The following is a 27,806-nucleotide window of genomic DNA, read 5'->3' as shown; positions in this document are numbered from 1 at the left end:
TTGATAAATTGTCGTTTGCGGAACACGAGCACATCGCCTGATTTAGTTGAAATGCCGACTATTTGCTCTCGATTTGCTCTGTTTTACTTAGCGACAATTGTTTCGATTTTGGGGCTTTCTTTATCCGCTCGAATTTGGCCTTTTGTCTGGCGGAGGGCAATGTCACAGTCAGCTTCAGCCACATGTGGTGTCTGTTTTTTCTTAGCCATTATGTAGACCACCAAGAGCAAACAGATATGGGTGTATGTACACATCACATGTGACGGACGGGCCACAAACCTAGCAACCGAGTGGTGACGGCGCGAGGTGTTTTCCTCCGTTTTTATTTTTCGGCATTTTACAGAATGCAAATAGGGCAACAAAAGTTTAGCAAATCGCCACCTTCTATTGCCAAATGGCCTGTGACTAATCGCCCCGATTGCTGTGAGGTCGCTAATTGGTAGTTTCAACTGATATCCCAGAGTGGCTATGAACACATCCCCGCCATATGTTGGGGCTGCTAAGTATCGGTATCTGATTGTTGGGCTATCTGGCGGATCGGCGTATCTGTGTATCCGTGCAAACAAACACAATTCCAACTAATCAAATCACGCGAGCGTTTTGGGGCTGTCGAGTTGCGATTGCGGTTTCGGTTTAGAAAGATACTTTTTGGGGCCTCTTGCAATCATTGCAAGTTTCCGTTGGCTTTGCTTTCGGTGGTTTCTTGACCCAAAATAAAATATGTCGACACTGCAGAGATCGCAAAGGTTAAGAGCTCGAGGAAATCTTGAACGAGAACACATTTTTGGGCACAATGAAGCGGCAATACTCTGTGCTCGATTTATTTTTGCAAGAGCAGAATATTGTGAACTAAAAAGCCAATAGTTGAATCACCAAGTAAATATAAACAAGTTCGAGTATTCTGACTTGATGTACTTTTCTTTTGTAACTAGCGGCCCATTAAATAGTCCTATAAATCGAAATTAGCAAATGTAAGTATATAATTTATTGGTTCTGGTCGGAAATGCATACTGCATAAGCTCTTATATCTGAATTTTACTGCTTTTTTAGGCGCTGTTACTCTTTTTGCGTTAAGTTTTACAGCCTGTAATTGTATATATCCCCAGATCCCGAGATTATACTAGTGCGTTGATCTTTTAGTTTTCCCCAATCCCGTGACTCCATTAATAGTGTCATCTAAAGTCTCGCAGACGTAATACCCTAATACCCTCCGCGGATCCCAGGGGAATGCAAAGCAGAAAGCGCAGCGCGAGAATTAGTTTCAGTTAGCACCGCCGAGCTCCGCGAACTAGTCGAGCATGGGCGCAGGGGGAGGGCAAGGGGGAGGGGGATGTGCAGTGCAGCAGGGAGGGGGAAATGGGCAATGGGAAGTGCGGAGGGGGGCGACGGAAGGTGTGAAGGCAAACAGCAGACGGCAAACAGAAAACAGAAAAACTGAAAACTGGATGCACTCCCGAATGCGAATACCCATCGGATGCACTCGCTCTTGGTAATGGACTTTGCACCCGTTAGCTGCCAAAAAGAGAGGAGATTAAAGGGAGCGGGGTAAGCCAAAAAAAACAAGCCAAAAGAACACTTTACAACGTGGGATCCCAGTGCTCCAGCTGCAGCTCCACTGCTGCGCGTCTCCCTCTGCCAGTCGAAGCAGCGCCTTCTAGTGCTGTCCCAGTTTAAGATTTCCAAACATCTTCATCGCTAGGAAATATTTCTTAATATTGCTATGCCCGTAAATGATGTAAACAATGAAAATGTTCTTTCTTTTGATGTTCTACGAAAATGATAACGCTTAATACATTGATTTTTCAAACTCACCAATACATCTGTGGAATAATTTAATTTCTTGGTTACCATTTACTGGATGTATAAATTTAACAATGTTGCATTTGTTTAGTAATAAGTACATAATTAGCGTATTTAGTTATTCTTATAAGCAATCTTTACAAATTAAGACATAAATACCGAGAATCACATTCAAACAAATCCAAAATTCCCGCTAGCATTCGTACTAAAATAGCTAAAAGGGCGATAATTCGGCTCAGTCGCCATCTCTGCTCAGTCGGCGCCAACGCCGGCTGCGCTGCTCCACGATCGCTGGTGGAGCAGCTTTAGCCTTCCGTTCAGTTCGCGCTCACCGCTCGTCGCGCTCAGTGCTCAGCTGACAGTAGTCGGATCGCCGGTCGCGAAGGATTCTGATTCTGATTCTCGCCGAAAGTGAAGGCAGTGCCAAGGCGAAAAGAAATAGGTGCACAGCAGCCTGGATGCGGATTATATTATTATATTTTTGGGATCGAGATAATAATGATGATCGTGAGCCGATCGGGCTGAACGTGTTGTGCGCGTGTGTTTCGCTTTTTACGCCTTTTTTCAACTGCGGCGAGGAATCGAATGCGATTGCGGTTCGGAAATCGAGGGAAATTTTTAGAACCCCCAGAAGTTCCGTTCCCCCTTTCAAATAACAGTGAAGTGTATTGTTAAACAAAAGAAAGAGCAGAAGCAGAAGCAGTGAGCAAAGCAAAGCGAAAGAGCTGAGCAAAGGAGGCAGAATTTACCAATCCAGAGTCTGATTTACAGCTGCGCGTTGGTGTGCGAAACCATAAAGAAGGCCCATTCGCAAAAAGGCCTTCTTATCCCAACTTCTACATATATGAGCCCCAGAGAATTGTTTCACAATTTTACAATCGTGCTTTCTAATGACAACGGTCGCACTGAAATCGGGCAACAAATTATTGGCCGCCGTCTCAGTTCCATACATCTTCTAATTTATTAAAAGCAGTGACAGTGTTTTTTCTCCATTTTCTGCCTGCCCGGTTCGTTGTGGGAAAAAAACTGGGCGAGAAACAAAGGGAAAGGAAACGAAATACACAAAACACAAAAAGTATAAAATACAAATTCAACACGCGAATGTTTCATCGAAAGTCGAAGAGAGTTGAGTGAATTAGTGAAATATATATATACACGCGCATAAAATCTACACATACATGCGCGTTTTTGTGATATATTAAACAACGCTCGCATAACGGCAAATTTATTTCAATTGCCAAGTCGGTGGAAAAAGGCTAGAAAATAAATAAGCTAACAAATTGAGGAATATCATAGTACACCCTATAAATTTGGATTAATTGGGAAACCCCTCAAAGGCGGATAAATACTGTAAGTTCTGTGGCAAAGGCGGGAAATTCATTGAGAAAAACTTGTTGACTTTTTATGTAGTTCGCTTTTACGAATAATAAACTTAGTTTTTTCACTTGGATAAATACGTTCAGTTTTTCAGAGTGTTAACTTTCTTAACTCGACTCACACCTTTTACCTTGCCCATTTCTTTTGGGTACTCTTAAACTTGCTCTAGTTTCTTTCACGTTGTGATCCCTCTTTTAATTGCATTTTATGCTTACTTGGCCATTTCACTTGTGCCATGAAGTGCGCGCTCGAGACTGTCAAAAAATGAAAATAAATACGAGAAAAGTAAGTGAAATAAAATAAAGCACGAAACGATTTTGCAAGCTCATTAGCCGGTTAACGGTCGAGGTAGAGAGTTACCATGTTATATGGTCATGAGATAAGACACTTCAGACAGCACTTCATGTTTATGGCGTGTATTCTTCCTCTTCTCCCGCTTCCGTCCCTCTTCGACCACGCCCCCATCCCCTCCTGGGCATCCCGTTGCCCACCTGAGCCGAATATCTCAACGTTCGGCGAATGACAAGCACTGCCTACCTGTCAGATCAACTAGGTTTACCGTTAGCTAATTAAAGATCTGTTCCGCCCTTTTTATATCTATCTATAGTAACTGCGGTCCGAAATTACAGTCTTACCTGGCTAAAACGGCAGTTTTTAAATAGTATAGAAAGTTCCTTCAATATGCTTATGTTATCTGAGTGGCAAACATTTGAAATATCCATTGATGTTAAAGAAATGGTTAATTTTTTCATGAAACTAATGATTTTCTGTACAAGAAGTACCATTGACTTCTTTCGATTCCTTAATTGATTTTGTACAGTGGGTGCGATAAGTGTGCGTGCACCCTGAACACACAATAAATCGTGCGATGACTTCCCCGTCGAAATTTCGCTCCGCTGGTTCTTCCTGTTCCATATCAATCACGTCGTTAAGGTCTCCGGTTGACATTTTTCTCAGTTTCAGTCGGTTTGCAGCCGCTCAACGTGTTTCGCATTATAACTATGATATTTAACCGCCAATATTTCGCTGTTGTTCTCTATGCCTGGCACACTCACACATACATATGTGTGTAATTAACTCAGGTGGGAGAGAGATCCCTCTGCTGCTACGCCGATGATGATGATAATAATGATTACAGCGATGATTATATGAGTATTGTTATGAACGTGTGTGGGCTTTTTTGGAGCGGTGAGAACGGGCATTTGTCTAGCTGTCAGAAAATTGGAGCAGCTCCATCGACCACGTGAATCAGATAAGCGCCAGTACACGTTACCATTTTGCGGGCCGCCAGTTTGTTGATCAAATTTTCAGGAAATGACCAGATGAGTGGCAGATAATATTTAAATTGCGGAAAATATATCCTGAGAAAAAACCAGTGAACATCCTAAAATATAGGTAAACAGATAAATATTTGTTTTAGCATGCAAAAGACTATTAAGATTTTTGGCTTCATAATCCGACAGAAAATAAATGATTTAATTTAATATGCAAAGAATGGCAAACCGGTTTGACATTCATAAGTTAGAGCCACTGATTTGAAGATTTTAATAATAAATAAAACTAATAAAGCAAGTCGTACGACACTGGCCATGATTATCACGTTTAGCAGATGTATTAAATTAAGACAAAAGAGAAATGAAGATATTCATTTGATTTACTCAAATATATATTATCGTTATCTTTGGAAATGCAATTAGACCGAGCATTCTCAAATGTACTCATGTGACTCACTCACTTATCAGCGACTAATTAAACTTAGCATATTCATCAGCTGGCAGGGCCATTTCCCACTAAAGAGATTCATATTCCCTCGCAAGTGCCAGGTGACTCAATTGTCAGGTGTGTGCCTGCTGGTCAGATTTTAAAATCACTCCCCCTTGTTTGTGGCCAATGCATCGGAACTCCGCCGGCACGTCTGTTCCTCAAGCAGACAGCCAGCCCAGAAGTGACCAGAAATAACTCGAATTTGAATCAAAGACGTCAGAGACTTGCGTCACCTGAATGCACGTCACTGAGCCGAGGTGTGGAAAGATTTTGGCTTTTTGCGAGAAATTGTTAATTAACTGGTTCGGCTGGGAGGCCTGAGATGGCTGAGATGGCTGATATGTCGCCAAGTGAATCACTGCAATTTCCCAGCAGCTGGCAACAAAGGGAGTTCCACTTTTCGAGTACAATACCATAAAATCTTTTCAGAAATGTGTTGAAAATGTGCTGGCCGCGAATGAAATTGACTCGCCTAATCAGCACGCTAATGTTAATTCGAAATACGCGTGGCTTTTAGCAATGTGACGGACCCGGCTTCTGATATCAACGCTTTTATCAGCGCGAACAAATCCGCTCGAATATCAAATATGTGCCAAGTACAGGGTACATTATATACTTCACTTTGTGGTATGTGGTATGTGCTATGTGGCATTATCTTATCTCTTCACAACGTGCATGTCAGCATTTAAACGACGCATTAGCCACCAGCCATAAGCCAACTCCATGCACTTCGCTCTATCGAGTTATCAAGTCCCCAAAGATACGAAAGTTTGGGCCAAAAAGAAAAGTGTTTGGCATGCCGCACAGCCGCACTGAAAAGGCAAACAAACACTCACGGATACTTTTAAGTTTGAGGTTGTTTTGTATGCCAAACAATTGCCCCAACTTAAGCAAAAGAAAAGCACACGATTTTCGGGCAATGAAAACCACACAGCTACATAAAAGTTTGGAGTGGGTTTTATGATGCCACGAAGAAACAAGTTTCATAATGTTTTAACCCAAATGGGTTCAGAGCTGAACATTGTTATTACTAACCAATTTAAATAGGAAGTGAAGGTTTTAAAATGCTTAAGACCACCAGGTGTACAATGTAGTCTAAGATCTTATTTGCCTCACACCTTTTATGTAGGGGCTTATAAAGTTAGCAGAAATGTTAAGTCATTTTTCAAATAAGGAGCTCAGCTTCTGACAAGCTGTATTAAAAGGCAGATTTGTGATTAAGATCGCATTTAACCGGCTTAGATACAGTTTATACTTTATGGCCTGCCATACACAACTTTCAGCTATGGTTATGGCCCTACAGCCTTTTAGAGTGTTTGCACAAAAAACGAATGACAAACGAAATATATTAAGATTGCAAAGCATCATCTTAGTTGGCAGCGCAGAAATATTAAAAATGCCAAACAGGTCGCAACTTTTTCTTATGTACTTTTCGGCTGATTGATTTGTTGCCTGTCGCTTGGGCCGCTCCACCCACAGCTCCATGATGGCCTGCCAGGGTGTGGGTGTTGGCCACATAGCGATGGAACGCCCCCCACAGATCTCACCTAGATTCGCTGCGCTCTCCTTTTTCATTTCCCCCGCCGTTTCTTTTTCGTTTTGGCCAGGCCAATTTGAGGCCTCTGTTTGCCAAGTTGCTCCGCTCGTGTTTTATTGTTTACCGGGCTCTCTAGCTGCCTGTTGTTTACCCATCGTCAGCTGCTGTTTGATTTGCAACAATAATTTTTGTTTACGGTTTATGGGGCCCCAGCGAAGGTGGATTGTTATTATTTAGATGATTACGCATTTTATAGTCACAAAACGGTCAACGTTTGCGTGATATGCGTTTCGTATTAATTATGAATTATTATTCCTTGGCCACTTCTTTTTTTTTTTTTTTTGGTAATTTTTGTGGTTTTTTGAGAGGGCAAGTTGCGAAATTGATTGGGCAAGTGCTGAAGTAGTCCAATGACGTTTACGAGGGCATTTTTAATTAGAGTATATGTTTATGCCCAAAAGTGAGGGAAGGTCATTTAACCTAAGGGATTGATTATAAAGTAACAATTTAGAGCTAGGGCTCAGCACTATAGAAAACTCAACTGATGCTAAGCAATTAGCGATCAGTGTATCGGAAACTATCGGAAATCGAAATCGGTTGAACATTTGTAAGCCGTTAACTTACTATAGTGCTGTTCTGCCTCTAAAAGTGGGCTTATCTAATGACTTTTTGCCGTGCCTGCTAACTGTTTGTATTTCATTTCACCATTGTCTTGGCAATGTTTTTTGTGTGTTTGCAACCACTAATTGCAAATAAATTGTGCGCAGTTAAATCCGTGGAAGCGGGCCCTGCTCCGGCCGGCCCCTTTCTCCCCTCAACACTATCTGTTCCGCCCCTGTCGAGTAATCTCGAACACGCTGATCGGCGAATAGGCGCCAACTGACAATGAAATTTCATACAATCAAATTGACAGCCCCATAAACAAAGTAAAAGAAGTGAAAAAAAATTGCTTGCCAACTACCAAAGATTTATTTCATAAATTGCTAGAATTTTTAATCATATGCAATTTTATGTCGCATTTATTTAAATTAAATTATACAACCACTGAGGCTATTGTATTCATTACACCTTCATGTGGTTAAATATTTAAATGCACAATTTTTCTGCGTGTACGCACGCGCTTCTTGTTTGTATTTGTATAATTTATTTCTTACATTTCACTTGATGCGTTCACAATTTATTGCTTATCAGGAAATGGAAAAGTGAGTTGCGCTTAGCCAATCCTTACTGTAGAAATGAACTTGTTACTGGTAAATTCATAAAAACCTAAACGAAATGAAATCAAATCGAATTGAATTGAATCGAGGCGAGAAACCTTTCGGTAGTCAGTCGGTTGGCGATCGGTTCATTGACTTTTCCACGCCTTGGGCGACTGTTTGAGTGGCGGCGCAGATTGAAGAGTGGCGTTTAAATGTGAGATATAAAGTCAAGGTCGGCCCGGTCTGTTTTCCGCTGATAAGGCGAAGGCAGCAATGTGTCGCGATAAGAAAAACCAAACATGAGCCAGCAGCAATGCGCAGAGAAATGTCATAAATCAGGGCAATCATCCGACACATACAAGAATACAAGAAGGCAAACACAGTCAGAGGAAAGTTCCTCTACATTGAATGGAATTTCATTCAAAAATTTGGCAATATCACTGCTTATTGCCGATCATATTGTGGCCAAAAAGCACGCATTGTTGTCTCAACAAGCGCTTAGTCAGTTCTTTATTTGGCTTGCCTCTTTTAAATTGGCTGTTATAAACGACTTTTGTTGACCTAATGAATATTTCCATAATATCCATCGTTTCTAAAGTGCCTTCAAATAAATATATAATTTATGCAAAGCTCTAAGATCTTTTTGTGTAGGGTTGGTCAACATTTTTATGGGACATTATATATATCGAACTAGGGTTCTTTGGCACATATAGTTATTATATATGTATATTCTAAATATTTTTTGTTAAAACCTCAAATTATATCTTCCAACGTCTCAGGAGGTTATAATGTTGCTATAGGTCGGCCAACTTCTGCATATTTTCTGTAAGCATTCATAGATAGTCTAATGATGTTGCTGTGCTGCTGACTCCATTAATCAAATCTTGTCACTCAGTCATTCACCCATTCAGCCGGCATTCATTCACTGCCTTTTTTCGCTGGCGGATGTATTTTGTATTTCGGGCTGTTCAATGTTATCTTCGCATAATATTTTATGGAATTTTTTTGTTGAAAAGTTTTTGCCGGATTCGCGGCTCGAGGGTTTTTCCAACGAACCATTTGAAACGGACCCGCAATTAATCTGGCAATTAAATGGTGTTGCAAATGTTAAATGAGTTTCTAGGTAAATCCTCTCAAAATTATGAAACTAATTTTCGATGTCTTCAATTGCAGATTTAATTGGAATGGCATCATCCCCAAATAACGCGGCGCCGCCTGTTTTATGGCGGGCGAGACGTAAAATTGGTAAGTTCCAGACCAAAAACTCTTGTTGCCATTTTCCCAGCTAATCAATCAACACTGTTTTGGGTCATTAATTCTTGACCAGATTTATGTGCTGAATTTAAAGGCGAAAGCCATCAGGGTTCAGTGCCATTTTTGCATGTTAAAATGTTCATTATCCTGCCTGCCTGAAAACAGGAAGATGGGCTAAGAATCTTGCTTTGTGATTGTGCCATAAAATATTAACGAACCAACGCGAGATTTTAAGTGGCGTAAAATTGAGAACACGGAATCAAAGAAAGGTTTATGCATTTTTGAACAGTCCAATTAGCAAATGAATTTCGGATCAACATCGAAATCAATGGCAATGGATTTGGATTTTTTTCAGGTCCCATTATTTAGTTGGGGTCAAGTGGGGCTTGGATGGCACTAGCCCCCACTAACTTCTGCCCGACTGAAAACAATCACATAAAGTTTTAATTAATTTCAAACAAGCGGCCAAACAAACAGCGGGCCAGCCAAACAAACAAAGCCAACCAACAGAACTAGAGAACTTTGCACAATTTATGGTTGCTGTCGCGTGGCTCCCACGCCCCCTTTTCGCAGCCCCGCCCCTTCGGTACAGTGAACCCCAGACCGGCGGATTTTGTGTTTGCCTTTGTAATGGTAACAAGAAGCAGCAGAATGGCCGGCTTGTGGAGAAGACTTGCCACGCTTTGTCAACACTTTTCAGGAAGCGAAAGTCGTCGCTGTCACGCTCCATGTGGTTTATAGGGCCTCCCGCTCACACACACACACACACTTCGGAGCCTTCATTTCCGTTTCCGTTCTCACAAAAACACTGACAAACAAAGGCCGAAACAAAATGAGTGAAAAGTAAACTTAAAAAAGGTTGCTTGTTAGAGGTTCTGAAATCGTTTGTTATCTTTTTGTACTATTTGTAATATTTATCCGTTAATAATAGGCAATATTTATAGCATTATGTAATATAACATTTCTCATAAGATATGTTTTAACAACGATAGAACAGTGAGTCGGAAAACTATGCAGATGTGGCACTTAAAAAATGAAGTGATTTTTTTTATTAAGACTCCGCATGAAGTACCATAGAATTGAACTTGCCTTTTTACCGGCTTTACTTACTTTACTTTACTTTTACTCAAAACGTATTCAATATCGTAACTTTTTGAGCTTTTTTATTGGCGGAGTAAAAGCTGCCCGAAGTTTATCCAAAGTTTATCTGAATTTTGCGAATTTTGCTTCTGTTTTTGTTTCTCTTTTGGCTCGAAGCCGGTTTTTTTCGGCGTATTTGTGGGTCTGAAGTTATTTTTATTGTCCAACTAACGGTGCATTCTTGGATACAATGGGTTTTGAGTCATGTCACATAATTGCATTTCACCGGGGGAACAAGGAAAACAGCTGTTGTCTTTGTTTGAATCTACAGGGGAATCCAGGAAAAATAAGTTTAATTAATTATCTCATGTTGCTTTTTCACTGCGCCTCCTAATCTCTTTTATTAATTCGAGCGCATTCGTGCTCGTGTGATAAAGAATGACATAAAAATGTTGAATATATATATATTTTTTGACATAACGGAGAGGAATATTTCGTTAGATAACAGGGTATAAACAACTAAAAAGTAAATTTATAACGAAAGTGGTTGTTAAATTATTTTTATTATAAGCTTGAAAGCGACAAATAAACTTAAATAAGTCCTGTAGATTAAAGGTCATCGGCCTCTTCTGTAATTCCTCAAAATAGGAAAATACTTTTTGTGTTCTCAATTTCAGACTTTTAGTCTTTGATTGTTTTTCGAGTCATCGATTGTTTATTCTATTTTCAAGCAGTCGAATCAATTACGGCCAAGAGCGAAAATGAATATGTATATAAAGTCGCACATTTCCCAGGTCACAGAACACAGATACAATTTGTTTTCGCTGATAAGAAATCAGAAAAAAGAAAAATGTAGCGCTATCAACAAGTTGAATGCGAATGCCAGCGCAAAGGGAGCACGCGCTAAACGAGCGTGTGGAGAGCGATAAACTAAAAACGGCAAATGTAAATAAAAAGTCAAAAACAAAGAAAATCACTCAGACTCGCACACACACACTCGCAACGAATTGAGCATTTTGCTTTGTTTATTTTAGGCGAATTCGCCGCGCTTGTTGTTCGCCTCGTATCTGCCAGCTACGTTCGCCGCTCGCACTTCGCCTTAGTATCGCTCAGATATTCAAAGCGTTCGGTTCGCTCGAAAAGAGAACGCGCGACAAAAGCGGCCCGAAAATAAATTACATTAAAATACTGCTCTATGGCAACTAACAAAAATAAATAGGCAATCGATTCAAAACCATATATATCTGTAATTCGGGCAGAGTTTTGTGCGTGTGTGTAAGGAAAATCAAATTGGAAATTTGCGAATACAAAAGTAATCTTTTCGAGATGAGCCCATGAAACGTATTTAATACGCGATCAACGGTCGCGTGCTCAATTCGCCGATGCGCGTGTGTGTGTGCGTGTCTGTGTGTCGCCAAGGTGTGAAAATATACCCACATATGTACATACATAAATATCTCAGCCGATATAACGAAAAAGTATCTATATACACAACTGCATAATAGCGGTGCCACAATTAACGCAGGCCAAATAAAAGGCGTAAAATTAAGCAAAGCAATTTTGAATTTCTAGATCGTCCGCTAAGTGGCTGGGTAAACTAAATGGTTTTTGTGATCCAACGATCTTTTTTCGCAGAGTATCGTATCTCGTAGTGGGGATAAATGCATTTTATTCTTTGCAGCTGATCAGCGGCGCCAGTGTTGCCAGCTGTGCATTTTCTGTGCTCAGTGTGCTTATCGCCACTTGCGGCTGGGAGAGTAAATGTGTTTGTGTGTGCTTTTCGCTATTTTCTTGTTTATTATTTGATATTGTTGCGGCGAATTTGCAGAGCGTCCAAGCGTGCAAAAGAAATAAATACAAAAGTTGTAAATCGTTGCCCTCTACAATTTTTGCGAGCCCATTTAAACAGTTATTTGTAAGATATATGGGCTCTCTTTTTTGTGGGAAAAATTTACAGAATAAAACTAATAACATTAAGCTCGTATTGCACAATTGAAAAAGTCTCTAAATATCTTCTGAAATCGCACAGCCTATTTGATTCTCAATGTAAATAAATAGAAAAACTGGTGACATTCATTTATTTCGATGGTGGCACTAAATAATGAAATAATTTTCCATATGCTATCTGTCCATTTTTTGTTTCTTTTATAAAATGATTACCTTTATTTATTGTTGCATCTAACTGTATGAATTTGTGTTGGTCAGTTAGGTTTTATTACGTTTTTTTTGCAGAAACTGCGCGTTTTTCCTGCTCCCTGAGATAAAGAACGAGAGAGCGGGAAGAGAGAGAGAGAGGGAAGAGGCGATAAGCTGTCTGGGCAGCCCTTTCCCCCCTTTCCCTCGTCGGACCCCTTTCAAACCCCTCCCCCCCCACGAGCAGACAGGTGCGTTCACCGAGTTCAATTCGCTTGTGTTGTCACTCTGCTCTTGTGCTGTTCTCCTCGCACTTTTATCAGGGGAACAGTACACACACGATCGCATATGTTTTCCCCTGCGAGTGTGTGGGTGCTCGGCAAGTTTAGTCATTAAAGTCTTTTGCCCCTCGTTGTTGTTTTTGCTGTAACGGAAGTGGTTTTGTCGCTCTCTTTCTACACTTCTCGCATATTTTTCGGCAGTTTTGTATCTTTATTCGAATAAGTAGAATTTCAGTATGAATAAAGTTTTAAGATGAAACTGAGCTGAATAAAGTGAGTAACAATATGCGTTATTTCACATTGATTCGCGTCAATGTTTAAATTTTCGAACTTGTATAAGAACTAGCACAGTATAAATCATACTTTCAATATTTCCACTACCCGCCGACTTTAATGAGCCCTAAATTGAGGCTTGAATCGATTGGGATCTACAATTTGTGTGAATCGGAGCTTGAATACATCCTGTTGGCCAAAAGCCGAGCCAATGCTAACGAGATCCACACACACACCGTTTTTTGCGAACCCCCTCCGCAGCTCCCCGCTTCCCACGCGACTTTGTTGTTTATGGTTGTCATTATCAGGAGGAATTACCATTGTTATCCAGCTAAATCTAGTCATTACTCACTCACGCGCCACTCATCTCGCTCGCACCCACGGCGACCTTATCAGTGGGCGTCCGACTCGTGCTTTTGATGCTGATAACACGCTCTGACTTGGCTTACCTGCGCCAGTCCTCCAGTGGGGCTATCAGTCACATTGAAATGGTGCCGTCACTTGGCCAAAATAATCATTGACTGGTCATTCTTGTTGACCAAGCAGATGAAATTGGCTGATGGAAGAGATTGGTATTCGAATGCTAAAGAAACATTTTTGAAGTCATAAGGACCATAAATATATGTTTAGCTATTTTGGAACCCAAAATAAGAATCTACATGGAGAACAACAAAGGAATTCCCGGGCAAACTACAAATATTAATGATCTATTGATTAGCTTTCAAAGCGATACTTAAGATATCTCGAAAATATTATTTATAAGCCTTTTATAATTACACCATTCTTCGAGCAAAACCAGTTGAAACTGCAATATTTCAAGATCGTATAGTAACTTTTGAAAACCGTATGTGATTCCCCCAAAAATTTTAATAATCGGCTAATTCTGAACATCAAAATGGCCATCATAAAGACGTCATGATTATAACACTTCCAAGAAGTTCGGGTCCGACGGTTTTTTCAAAGACTTTAAGCTCACTTTGGACCTTTTCGCTGTGACCCAATGAATACTCTTCCGATATCGGGTTTTTAATGAAGTCTCTTTGACGCACTTGCGACCAGTTATCCATGATTTTATACAAGCAACCGCGTTGTTTACTTGTGTGTGTGGATATGGATTATATGTGGTACAATATCAAGTAGCCGCCATGCTGTCCAAATGGGTTCTCCATGACCGTTCTTCTTCCCCTTCCCAAGCGGTATATGAAGGGGGTGAGAAGGGGAGGGTGAAATTCAACCAATATAAGCATAGCATATACAATATAAAAGATCTCAAGTTGATTGCAATGGCAAAAGTCACACACATATATGGTAATTACGCGCGGATTATTATGGCCAAATGCAGAAGGTGGTCCATGGAGGCTGGTATCTGGTAGCTGTTAGCTGGTTTGGCCCGACTGCTAGTTTCAGCTGCATGTGACTGACTGGCTTCCTGCTGCCCACATTTGGTAGGATTGGGCCTAGCTCGCTGGAGGCCTTCTTCGATGTGGGTTAACCGTTCTTGGAGGAATTCCAATAAAAGCCGAACAAAAGAATCGGAAAGACACTTTTATTCCATTCCTCCTACGCTGGCGGTCGCTATCGCTTTATTAGTACCTTGTTATTGGAAATCAATAAAGAAACACATTTTGTTAAGGCTCGCCAAATTGAATACATTTTGGCTTGCTTCTGAATATTTCTTAATGAATATGTGTAGCCTTTTTAAAATTCAACTGGCCATAATTTGGGCATTTTTACTTCATTTTGCAGTTGATATCAATAAATGTATTCGTTCTTTGAGTTGCTTTTTAAAATGTGATTTTATTCTTTCTCCTTAATTAATACGGATTAAAAAGTTTCTATATGTTTTATTCATATCATATTGCTAGAAATTTTTAAATTAATAGGCTTATTATAATTTTGTATATATTTTATTCAGTTCTTGAAAAATGTAATACATAAATTTAAATATTGGCTGTGGACATAAATGTGTTTCAAAACCCATGTTATTTCTGATTAAGGGGAATCACGAAGCTTATCGAGAACGCATTCATTTCTCCTTAGATTTCGCTTAAATTACTGAAATCAATAAATGCATTCAAGTCGTATATAAGTTCAAGCCAATATGTTGATATGAAGAGTTCTTTATGGACATTTTATGTATATTTATCGCTTCTTCGCCGAGTCTCTGAACCTTTACTTGGCTCGCTTATTGTTTGACACCTTTTGTTGTTCGTTTTTTTTCGTTTTGTTTTCCCCGTGGTTGTTGCTGTCTCGGCTTTTGGTTTGTTTAATTTTTATTGATGTTATTGCTTTTTATCGGGGAATGCCAAACAGCTGTTTCACTTAGTCTTCGAGTGTTTCTGCCCCTCTCGCTGGAATCTGGCACGTGTCAGCTGGATGAATTCTAGTCGTATCTTCTGCTGTTGATCTTGCGGATACGTTTTATTTTCTTTTATTCGAATCGTGTGGCTGTTGATTTATTTAATTCGCATCTCGTTTATGGTTCGTCAAAGGCTCTGAGCTCTGGAGGGGTTTTTTTGGGAGGTAATTTGCTTGCCAAACTCGTTTGCAAACCCTCCAAATTTAAATCATGTGCAGTATTTTCAAATTAATTATTTAAATATTCAAATGCCTGCCTTCTTCGCTTGGTGAAATTCAAATTCTGATTTGGCTGATTGATAAAAAGTTGCTGTTTTGATTTAGCTGAGAAATGCAATATTCGAAATTAAATTTCTTAGACATGCTCAGTTTCATGGCAACCATTTGTTAATCCACTTACCATACGGAAATTACCGCAGGCAGCGTTTTAATTTCTTTAATTGTATGTTTATTTTCTGTGCTCCTTATTTATGTCGCTCATATGATAAAAAATCATGGGACTATGACGGCGAAAAGATTTTATTTTATCTTACACAATTCCCGCAACTCGTAAAATGTCGAAAATATTGCCCGACTTTTGTCTACACATATGTACATATGTATGTATGTGCATATGTGTATTGCTCATTCGCAGTTCGATGTCTCAAGGCTAGAACTCGAAACATATGTAAACATATTCAACAAGAGTTTTTCCACGTTTGACAGCTTTTCCCACTAATTAATGTGACTGAATCAAATGCATTTTAATTATTCTTCGAAAAGACATTCCCGCCTCTCGTGCGTGGAAAATGTGGTTTCGGGAAACCCATTTGGAATTGACTCACTTCATAGGCATTTCCCTCATGTGAGGGGGTGTGTGCTTGCGTCACAATCCCATGGACAAAAGAAAATGTGTGCCAATTGAACGTTTTAAAATTCGTATATGCATATACGCGCCGTATGTAAAATACGATCGGTCGGAATCGAGGCAGCTGCCCACACACGCCTTTTGTGAGAAGGGAAAACGTTGGGGAAACAGTCGTCATAGTTGGGCTCTCTCAACTTTGCACTCAGAATATTAAATTATCATAAGAAGTGTGAATAAATTTAGTTAAAATGCGATATTTACAGTGGAACAAGATACAAATTAAAACTATTTCACATTTCTTAGAATAATAATAATCCTCTGAAAGAGCATTTTAATTATATTTCCCTATTTATTATAGTTTCAATATAGTGTTTTTTTTTTCTGTGTAGATATGAGCACCGCTCTCCGCCAATTCGTCGCAAGTGAGACGCGCAGCTTTTGCTCATTTCCCCCACGCTTATCACTCTTTTCTCTGTGCTGCTCCCCCTCTTGTTTCTCCCCGTCTCTTTCCGCCACAGTCTTCCCTCTCTTTCGCGGTCGAACTAGAAGAAAAAGTGGCCTTAATTAATATACTTTAATAACGCATATTTTTTCGCCTGCCCGCAATTAATCTTCGTTTTGTTTATAGAAATCAAACAGATTTAATTAATTTATATCTGGCTCTCTACTTTGTTTGTTTTGTTTACCCGTGTTTTGTTTTGCTCTTATTTTGCTTTCGTGCCGAGAGTTTGGATGGAAAATTTTCCAACGTTCAGTAAGTGAATAGAAAAAAAATTGATTCTAAACGCACTGGATGGGGGGCGTACCACTGCAGGTGGGCGGGGTCTTGTGGGGCTGGCGCCAGCTTAAACGCTTTTGTTGTTCTAAGCAATTGCATTATTCCCAGTTTATATATCTTTTTATCTAGCCTTTTTTTAATTACCCAAAGGGGCAATTTGCGATTGTTGTTCGACCGCAGATCTACTGCGAGGCTTGCGGTCGGCAATCAGCCCTTAAACTGGTTGGAAATCATACAAATTACACAGCCGCAAATGAGATTGTCTAGGACAGTAGAGCGATACAGATTACTCAATTAATTGGTGGGAAAAGGTATATTCCAAGGAAAGTACAAAGATAATTGTGATAATTGCACATACAGGCATATTTAGATTTTTACATTCAGTGGCTGTAATCTTTGTTCAAATTTGAAATCCATCAGCACTCACAACAAATGCTTATACATATATTTCATAATAAATATTAATGTAAAGCTCCTTTCGCCTGTCAGAAACATTTGCCGACTGAAGACAAAAGCGTCTTCGAATGAAGAGAAATTATTTATGATTTCATTAGTCTGCTCATTACCCTTATCAGACAAGACGTCAACATCATTTGCATTTGTGCAGACTTTTTGAACTTCAAAAGAATTAACCTTTCCTCCGTCGTCAGCTGTTCAGTGAGTTCGCAAAGGGCTTACACTGGGTATCGTTTCGAATTTCCCAATTTCCAAGAAGTCGAACCAGTTTGCCGGAGCTGCCGTTCCTGTTTCCCTTTCTGTTTACTTATTAATGTGCAATGTCGGGCAATATTTTGAATATTGTGTGCAACTTTTTGTATTTTCTGCGGATCGCCCAGAGCCCAGACACATCCAGGCATCGTGTTACAATTTATGCTGCTGATAGCCAAGTCAACTGAAGCCAAGTCGAATATCCATTACTCAGACTCGTGGCTGTGAGGGCTTCTAGAGAATCGAACCTGCCAAAGTGTTGGAAAAGTTCCTTTCATTCGGACTGTTGACCCAACTGATATCGATATTGATCCTCGTTAAGCGTCTCTATTTACGATTTATGGCTTAAACCAAACAAACAAGTGGATCGAAGGCATAAACATATTCTGAAACTTTTCCAGTCACCGTCCTCCCGCGCACTAAGCCAACAGAATATCAAATAAATATTGTATATATTTATTTGTTTGCCTTTTGGTAACGGAGCATCGAGTTCGGGTACTGGCGATTCCGTATTGTTTATTTGCTCGGCTCATTTCCTTGAATTAGACTCCGTGACAATTCCGAAATTCGTGTGTAAAAAAGTTTCCATTAATGAATAATATTTGTAAAGATATTTCTATTTATTTTCGGTGTCATTGTCGGACGTTTCCAGATCAAAGTCAAGCGATATATATGCGAGTAAACAAATATTGTCGCAGACGCTACGTAACGTCTGATCATCGGCTAATTAACACTTTATTAACGCGATTGGTTGTCAAGGGTTGGATCGAAGGAAAATCGATTCGGACTTGGCCAAAAGTCGGTTGTGAAGATGGGAAAATGGTCCGGGTTCAACTGTGCTATGGAAAATACTATTTGCTTGCATGATATGTTTGAGAAAAACAGTTTAATTCATATTCCTAAAGCGTAGTACCGCCTAATGGACACATTTGCGACTTAAAAAAATAAGTTCCTCTAAAATTTCTCCCCGACTTTCCCACTTTCGTTATCTGATACTGTTTCCAGTCCATACTTAGCCAAATTATCTGTTGGCTCAGAACTTACCTTGCCCACTCATAAATATTTGCCCTCCGTTTCGCGACACTCGCCAGCTGGCAAGCGTTCAAAATTTAGCCAAATTTCCATTTATAAAATTAATTACTTTGCTGCAAATACGAGTGGCTTTAAATCGAAATAATCGAGATCTGAAAAGTTTTTCAACTTATTTCAAATGTGTTCGAATTGGTGGGACTTTTCAAAAAGATCGTGTGCGTGCTGATTAGGCTTTCACACGCTGGCGAAAAAGTGTTGCGAGCATTTCACATATTGCTAATTGTTGGATTCGATTTATCTGGCGTGGTTTTATTTATTTTTTATTGATATTGACGTCAATTTCCTTCGAATCAATGACGTTTATGTTCTGCGACTCATTGGTCGTTTGGCCAATCATTCATACATTCAAGCAACAAACCATTTGTCACCAATGACACAAATCTATTCGCTGCATGAGTAATTCTCACTCATGTTTTTGTTTACCTGGGTAATTAGTATTTTATTTTCATTTCGTTTTCCCTTGATGATTGTTTTCAACAGATTTTTACTGACAGGCATTTGAATTTTGTTTTCGAAAATGGCTTTAACCTTTAACGGTCCGTTCACATCTGCTGCTAGGTCCTGAGGTCTTCGGTTTTGCTTGGGTTGATTGCACGCGCTGATGGCCAGCAAAGTCAGCAGGACGTCAAGGTGTGGCCAAGATGGGCACAGCGGTCAAGGAAAATCATAGGAAATTCCATGGGAAAGTTTCCTGAAAGGTACTTAGGTTTCAGCGAATCGAAACATGTGTGAGGCGGAAATAGTTTGAAAGTGGATAAAATAAAGTTTCCTGGAGTAACTCTTAGTTCCGAGTTTAAAGGAAATATTTATTCATGCTCCTTAAAAACTTGTGCTGCTTTTAAAACAATACAAATTGAAAAGCTCACCTTTTACCCATTAAACTTACAATTATCAACCATATTGCACATACGCCTCGTGCTGTCCCACCCTAATTAAAAAGCAATTCAAAATGTCGAGCATATAAAATATTAATTATTTTTCGCTAATTGGACTGCGAGCATATATGGAGCATATGGATTATTAAATCACGTTCATAATTATTGCAGTTAAATTGGAAATTTGTTTCGCTTGATTGATTTTCTCGTTCTCTGTTTAGCTGAGTTGCTTCGGAAAATTCAGCATTTCACGAGATCGCATTCACAGCATCTAACTGCTGGTCGTAATTCAAATATTCCGCTGAAATGGCAAAAAATTAGCAATTAATTCGACAGATTAATTAAAAATCTTCGCTCCACCAAAGACGGAGTTGATTGCCAAAGGGGGCGTAGTGTGGGAGCTGACGGCTGTGCGTGAGTGTGTGTGCAATCAGCCGGTTAATTGAACTGCACCCAGCCAAGCTCACACACTCGCACACACCACGAGCACACACTCCTCCAAGGCAAATGCAGTTGGGGAGGGGCACACTTAAAAAATAAACTAGAAGTGACACCCATCTATATATACACTATAATAGTTTATGAAGTATCTGAAGTTAAGAAAACTAAAACCTATAATAGATACTTTTTAAATCTTTAAAAGTCATGAGTTAAAAAATAGTGGTTCTGAATACAATATATTCTAGTCCAGTTCTGACTGTAGTATCAGTACCTTCTAGCAGGGCATGTTGGCGGCTCCTCGCTGGCGGCTCACTTGGCTTTCGATGGCGGAAAGGCGGGTCGGGAGCAGGTCCGAGAGTCAGTCAGAGAAATTGCTTTGGCTGGCGTCACTTGTTGTTGCTGGCCGGCAATTATAAGTGCAACAACAATGGCTGCTACAAAGCATATTATTTTCTTGTTATTGTCTTGGAAGCACTGGCAGCTCCGAACACGCCGAATGAATGAACGAGTGAGCGGGCGAGTGAATGAATGAGTATTTGAAAAAAGTCCAAAGAAATGACACGATAATCAAACGGCAACAGCAGCGGCAACGCAAAACTCCTGATAGTCTTTGACTTTTGCCAACACTCTTTGCTCGGTGCGTCAGTTTCACGTTTAGTTTTATTTCGCATTGCCATGATTGTGTTTTTGCTGCTTTTGTTTCTGTCCCATTGACGCGCAAGGGGTTCATTGACTGTTTGTTGATTTTTATGGTCGGATTGCTGGAAAATCTAATGTATGTGCATGGAATCAACTCGCATTTAGTGGAAGCGAAAGCAGCAACACCAGCTGCCAGGGTTAATGTTGCTGTTGGGGTTAATGCTGCTGCTGTCTCCACGGAATCGAGTTCTATTAGCAACGTGGCTGCTCTTCTCCCATGTCATGGTCTCACGTTCAAGTGTGCTTCATTTGTAGGTTCAAGTACTGCTTTCCATTTAATGTGGTTATAAGTCCATGCTATTAGTCCAAATCTATTATCTAAAATCAGCATATTCAGCTTTGTCTAATTTGCTTTCCGGATTGTTCTGGGAAATGCCTAATACCAGAATTCGCAAGAAATTATGTGCAAAGTGGTCACTTGCACATGTTTATATGCTTACATGGAGAGTTCTTTGGAAAATATTAAATTTTATAAACTTTGATTTACAGGTCCTAATTGAATTGAATTGAATGGAATTGGCCTTTGTAATGTAAACTGTCCGAGTAATGTGAATAGCTATTGTTTCTATTGTGGTTAAAACAACTAGAGCTGTTGTTACAGCTGCATTGTATTGATTTGCCCACATACAAGCGCTGGCTGCTGTTATTTTGGACCTTTGTGTGCTTAAACCAATATTTTTCTTGTCATGTTTCAAAGTGCAGTGTGGTTGGTGCAGATTTTGCTGTTGCAACTGTTTTGGCTGTGCGGTTTTATCACTCTTGTTACTGTCGCAGTTGAAGTCACGTTTAATTGCTGGCAAAAGTTGGCCCAAAGACAGCTTTAAGTCCTCTTTCGACCCGGCCAACTCAAGTCCCCTTCAGGTGCATCCACTTGCTGCCTTCTTTGGGTGCGGGCACGCTTGTGTGCTTGTGCTTTTGCCGCACAGTATGCTACGTTTGCTGGCGTGCTGCTGGCCTGGCCAAAAGTGCAGAAAGCAGGCATCAGCAAAGCAGCCAGCAGAAAGCAGCAAGCAGCAGGCCAGAAGACCTCCAGAAGCAGCCTGCACCACTTTATCTTCTGGCCTTGACTGGCGCAAAACTATTTTGTCTTAATTAGAGCTGCCGACGCGTTGCCGCTCCTGCCAGCTTCCCAGCTTCCAAGCTTTTCCTCTTGACGTCACCATGCAAATGCAACAGCACTCAAGCAACAACCAGATTTTCCCAGTGGTCAACCACTGTTGTTTCGGCTAATTTTAGCCGACAAACAAAAGCGTTGAACTCGCTTTGTTGCCTTCAACGCAAGTTGGTAAATTTCCACATCGAAAATAGAGTGTTTGCTTAGCTCTACCAACTTGAATGGTCTCCAGAAAAGCAAATGACCACCCACAGGAAACGACCATTTGACATCAAACCGTTCCGTTTGAATTTTTCTATTTTGGGCGCGTTGTGGCCACATTCATAATTTTCGAGGGTTCGATTATATCTAATAAAATGTGTTCTCTACTCTTTTATTGTCAGGTAATTTAATTAATGATTGTTCGGTTGAAAGTGTTCAAATATTTGCTTATTGAGTGCGTGGCTGGAAACACGCCAAGTGATACGGGCAACTTTCAGCTCAAAGAAGCTGGGTTCGGAAAAATCGAATTTTTGAAATTTAAAAGCTGGAATCGTTTGCCCATTTTTTGCCCATGTTTGCCCACCAATTAGTTTTTTTTGCCCACGTCCAGTTTTTGAGATATGAATTTTCGAACAAGTTCGAAAATTTTCGAAGATCAAAAATTTCACTTTTTTCAAAATTTTTTTTTTTTAATCGCAATAACTTCGTTTGCCCACGTTTGCCCACCCTTTAGAATTTTGAAATTTTCGAAAATTTTCAAAGATCAAAAATTTCACTTTTTTCAATTTTTTTTTTTTTAAATCGCAATAACATCGTTTGCCCACGTTTGCCCACCCTTTACAATTTTGAAAAAATTTATACTTCAGAAAATATAAGACATTCAAGTTTACCTATGTGTCTTTGCCCATCCTTTGAAATTAATTTTTTTCGTTTGCCCACCCTTTAATATTACATTTTAACGTTTGCCCACCCTTCAAAATTATTTTTTTTCGTTTGCCCACTCTTAAAAATAAAAAATTTCGAATGCCCACCTCTTAAAACTAAATAATTTCGTTTGCCCATCCTTTAAAATTAGTTTATTTCGTTTGCCCACCCTTTAAAATTAATTTTTTTTGTTTGCCCACCCTTCGAAATTAGTTTTTTTCGTTTGCCCACTCTTAAAAATAAAAAATTTCGATTGCCCACCTCTTAAAACAAAATAATTTCGTTTGCCCATCCTTTAAAATTAGTTTATTTCGTTTGCCCACCCTTTAAAATTAGTTTTTTTCGTTTGCCCACCTTTCGAAATTAGTTTTTTTCGTTTGCCCACTCTTAAAAATAAAAAATTTCGATTGCCCACCTCTTAAAACAAAATAATTTCGTTTGCCCATCCTTTAAAATTAGTTTATTTCGTTTGCCCACCCTTTAAAATTAGTTTTTTTCGTTTGCCCACCTTTCGAAATTAGTTTTTTTCGTTTGCCCACTCTTAAAAATAAAAAATTTCGATTGCCCACCTCTTAAAACAAAATAATTTCGTTTGCCCATCCTTTAAAATTAGTTTATTTCGTTTGCCCACCCTTTAAAATTAGTTTTTTTCGTTTGCCCACCTTTCGAAATTAGTTTTTTTCGTTTGCCCACCCCTTAAAAATGTTTTTTTTTTCGATTTTCTACTTATAAAACCAAATTTGTACATATGTATGTAATAACTGTAAGTTGTGCCGCCAATTCACATATGTATCTTAGGATCGGCGGACAGAATCACTAATATTATATGATTATGATGAACACACATATATATATATATATACAAAAAACTATATATATACATATGTATGTTCATCAACACTTGCATGAAATTTATCAATGATTAAGAAAAATTTATAAATTGTAAGCGAATGATTAACATTATATAAATATTAAAGAAAAAACTGTGTAACGGGTTGCGATCTCCTTAAGTACGTTCATCATAATCATATAATATTAGTGATTCTGTCCGCCGATCCTAAGATACATATGTGAATTGGCGGCACAACTTACAGTTATTACATACATATGTACAAATTTGGTTTTATAAGTAGAAAATCGAAAAAAAAAACATTTTTAAGGGGTGGGCAAACGTTTTTAACTGAAAATTTTTATTTTAAAGAGGTGGGCTAACGAAAAAACTAAGTTTAAACGATGGGCAAACATTATAAAAAAATTTTAAAGGGTGGGCAAACGAGAAAAATTAATGTTAAAGGGTGGGCAATCGAAATTTTTTATTTTTAAGAGTGGGCAAACGAAAAAAAATAATTTTGAAGGGTGGGCAAACGAAAAAAATTAATTTTAAAGGGTGGGCAAACGAAATAAACTAATTTTAAAGGATGGGCAAACGAAATTATTTTGTTTTAAGAGGTGGGCAATCGAAATTTTTTATTTTTAAGAGTGGGCAAACGAAAAAAACTAATTTCGAAAGGTGGGCAAACGAAAAAAACTAATTTTAAAGGGTGGGCAAACGAAATAAACTAATTTTAAAGGATGGGCAAACGAAATTATTTTGTTTTAAGAGGTGGGCAATCGAAATTTTTTATTTTTAAGAGTGGGCAAACGAAAAAAACTAATTTCGAAAGGTGGGCAAACGAAAAAAACTAATTTTAAAGGGTGGGCAAACGAAATAAACTAATTTTAAAGGATGGGCAAACGAAATTATTTTGTTTTAAGAGGTGGGCAATCGAAATTTTTTATTTTTAAGAGTGGGCAAACGAAAAAAACTAATTTCGAAAGGTGGGCAAACGAAAAAAACTAATTTTAAAGGGTGGGCAAACGAAATAAACTAATTTTAAAGGATGGGCAAACGAAATTATTTTGTTTTAAGAGGTGGGCAATCGAAATTTTTTATTTTTAAGAGTGGGCAAACGAAAAAAACTAATTTCGAAAGGTGGGCAAACGAAAAAAACTAATTTTAAAGGGTGGGCAAACGAAATAAACTAATTTTAAAGGATGGGCAAACGAAATTATTTAGTTTTAAGAGGTGGGCAATCGAAATTTTTTATTTTTAAGAGTGGGCAAACGAAAAAAACTAATTTCGAAGGGTGGGCAAACAAAAAAAATTAATTTTAAAGGGTGGGCAAACGAAATAAACTAATTTTAAAGGATGGGCAAACGAAATTATTTAGTTTTAAGAGGTGGGCAATCGAAATTTTTTATTTTTAAGAGTGGGCAAACGAAAAAAACTAATTTCGAAAGGTGGGCAAACGAAAAAAACTAATTTTAAAGGGTGGGCAAACGAAATAAACTAATTTTAAAGGATGGGCAAACGAAATTATTTAGTTTTAAGAGGTGGGCAATCGAAATTTTTTATTTTTAAGAGTGGGCAAACGAAAAAAACTAATTTCGAAAGGTGGGCAAACGAAAAAAACTAATTTTAAAGGGTGGGCAAACGAAATAAACTAATTTTAAAGGATGGGCAAACGAAATTATTTAGTTTTAAGAGGTGGGCAATCGAAATTTTTTATTTTTAAGAGTGGGCAAACGAAAAAAACTAATTTCGAAGGGTGGGCAAACAAAAAAAATTAATTTTAAAGGGTGGGCAAACGAAATAAACTAATTTTAAAGGATGGGCAAACGAAATTATTTAGTTTTAAGAGGTGGGCATTCGAAATTTTTTATTTTTAAGAGTGGGCAAACGAAAAAAAATAATTTTGAAGGGTGGGCAAACGTTAAAATGTAATATTAAAGGGTGGGCAAACGAAAAAAATTAATTTCAAAGGATGGGCAAAGACACATAGGTAAACTTGAATGTCTTATATTTTCTGAAGTATAAATTTTTTCAAAATTGTAAAGGGTGGGCAAACGTGGGCAAACGATGTTATTGCGATTTAAAAAAAAAAAATTGAAAAAAGTGAAATTTTTGATCTTTGAAAATTTTCGAAAATTTCAAAATTCTAAAGGGTGGGCAAACGTGGGCAAACGAAGTTATTGCGATTAAAAAAAAAAAATTTTGAAAAAAGTGAAATTTTTGATCTTCGAAAATTTTCGAACTTGTTCGAAAATTCATATCTCAAAAACTGGACGTGGGCAAAAAAAACTAATTGGTGGGCAAACATGGGCAAAAAATGGGCAAACGATTCCAGCTTTTAAATTTCAAAAATTCGATTTTTCCGAACCCAGCTTCATTGAGCTGCAACTTTCAAGTGGTTGCGAAGCAGAGATAATGCTTGGGGTGCTATAAGGAAGTGGTGTGATGGGAGATTATGAGTGCAGCTATGGGGGCGCAGTACAAATTTCATAGATACATTTCAGTCTTTGGCACTTGAACTCCGCTCTATGCATGATTTATGATAGTTCTTTATGAAATTTAGGGAAGAGTTTCCATTAACATTATCGTTTAAAATCAAGCAGGCTGTTTAACTTTCAAACTAAACTTACAAATAGAAGAGTCTGAAAATAATATCTTATATTTGAGAACAACTTAAATTCCCGCTCCCAATGCGCCTGAGCTATCAAGATCCCCATGGCGTATACTCTATCTTCCTTCTATTTCCATTTCGTACCATTTTGACATCTTGGCAGATGAAAATAGTTTAATCAAAATCTCAAATGGAGCATTTAAATTCTTGGCAAAGCTTTGACTTCCTGCTGCAAGAGGCGCAGAGCACGCAGAGATTGGCCGTTTGTCCTCCCCTCACGACCTTTCTTGCCACCCGACCCTGCCTTTTTCGATGGAGAAACAAACAACCTAATTTCGCCCCGCTTAGTCATGCTGCACCATGTTGGACTGGACATGGCTCTGGGGATTCGGCACTGGGTTTTGGCCAGGAGGCGGTGGAATCTGGGGTGGGAGTGGAGACTCCTAACCGAACATTGCGGCGACAAGCGCAATCAGCGCAATAACACTGGAGCACAAGCAGAAGAACAAGGCAGGCTCCAAATGTTTGACCTTCATTGAGGGCTGCACGGGCAGAAAAGGGCTTAAAGTTGGGAGAATTTGGGAGTCAGGGGCATAAGTGAATCACTTTTCAATTGAAAAATTTATAGTTTCCCAATTAGTGAGCAGTTACTTTAAGCATCTTCATATCTAAAATAACCAAGCAAGTTATCAATACTACATATACTTTCTCCCAGTGCAGCGTTCGCTTGGGGAGATGAGTATGGATGTGCTCGTTTGGATAGTCAAAGCACGTTTGTCATTGGTAATTTCGAGCATGTCATAATGATAACTCAAACAAACAGTGAGCATATGGGAAGGGGCTGGAGATGCAAAGAGCCAAATGTTTGTTTATAATTTATTTTTAGACCAAAACTCCTGACCTCTGCCTGCGCCTTTTCGGCGACCTCAGCTATTAAGCTGAGACCTGTGCAAATATTTGGCCAACGGCTCACGTAGTTCACTTCATGTAATTGATAAAAGAAAGGTATGAGGCGAAAAGGGGGAGTCTGCGAGACAATTCCTCGGGCGGTGGCCGGAAAGTGAAATTAAATTCCAGGAAACGTGGCTTTGAAGTGGTTCCGTTCGGCCAACAAATTGTCATGCCCCATTCCCGTAATATATTTTTATTAAAAATGTTACATAATCCGCTCGAGTTCTCGTGCACAATAAGAAGACGTGTAATAAGTTGGCCGCAAACGAGATTTATGAGACGAACTAACTGGCGACGCCTCTTGCTCGCGCATACAATTTCAATATTTCTTCATCAGGATAACAAAGTAAAGGAGGAAAAGGCGTCTGGGGTTTCCCTCAGTCGGTGGAAGTAAATTGAAAATCTTGCTCAAGTAGCTGACAGCATTTTGTAGCTGGCTTCTTCTCCTCATTTTTTTTTTCGTCTGCGGATGCGTTCAAATTGGAAATGCGATACGCAGCAAAAAAGCTCGGGGAGTTTGCTTTCCGCTAGAGAATAGAAAGTTGCTCATACGCCCCGTTGTCGGCTGGTCTTTAATGTTTCCTTAGCCATTAAATCCGAGTGGGAAATAAATAACACTTGCATTCGTGTCATAAAAGCAGACTTTAATTAAAGTCGTTCGTAGCAACTACACGCAATTAGAGATTTTCTTTATATCATCGCGCATAAGTGTGATTTATGCAATTGCATTGACTTTTAAATCCTTTTTACAACTTTGGGAATCTTGTAAAGCTAAAGCAAATTTTATTTACATTTTTTGGAAACTGTTTAAAAACCCTATGTTAATCATTAGATGTATCTGATTTGTAAATTTATGAAAAGATTTCATCACCTTTTAATTATCAACAATAATAAGA

The 27,806-nt window shown here is 38.9% G+C and overlaps 1 protein-coding gene across 1 annotated transcript in view; it reads left to right on the top strand.

Moving 5' to 3' along the window:
• Positions 1 to 2,133: 2,133 nt before the first annotated feature.
• The window catches only part of LOC117150865 (dual 3',5'-cyclic-AMP and -GMP phosphodiesterase 11), a 43,205-nt gene continuing 17,532 nt past the window's right edge, over positions 2,134 to 27,806 (top strand). The window contains exons 1-2 of the mRNA XM_033317984.1: positions 2,134 to 3,150; positions 8,851 to 8,922. Coding sequence (XP_033173875.1) covers positions 8,862 to 8,922 — 61 coding nt within the window. The 5' untranslated portion in view covers positions 2,134 to 3,150; positions 8,851 to 8,861. The remainder of the gene's footprint in view (positions 3,151 to 8,850; positions 8,923 to 27,806) is intronic.

The sequence above is a fragment of the Drosophila mauritiana genome, chromosome 2L (genome assembly GCF_004382145.1).
Source record: "Drosophila mauritiana strain mau12 chromosome 2L, ASM438214v1, whole genome shotgun sequence".
Lineage (NCBI taxonomy): Eukaryota > Metazoa > Arthropoda > Insecta > Diptera > Drosophilidae > Drosophila > Drosophila mauritiana.
This window is presented reverse-complemented; position numbering and strand designations above follow the sequence as displayed.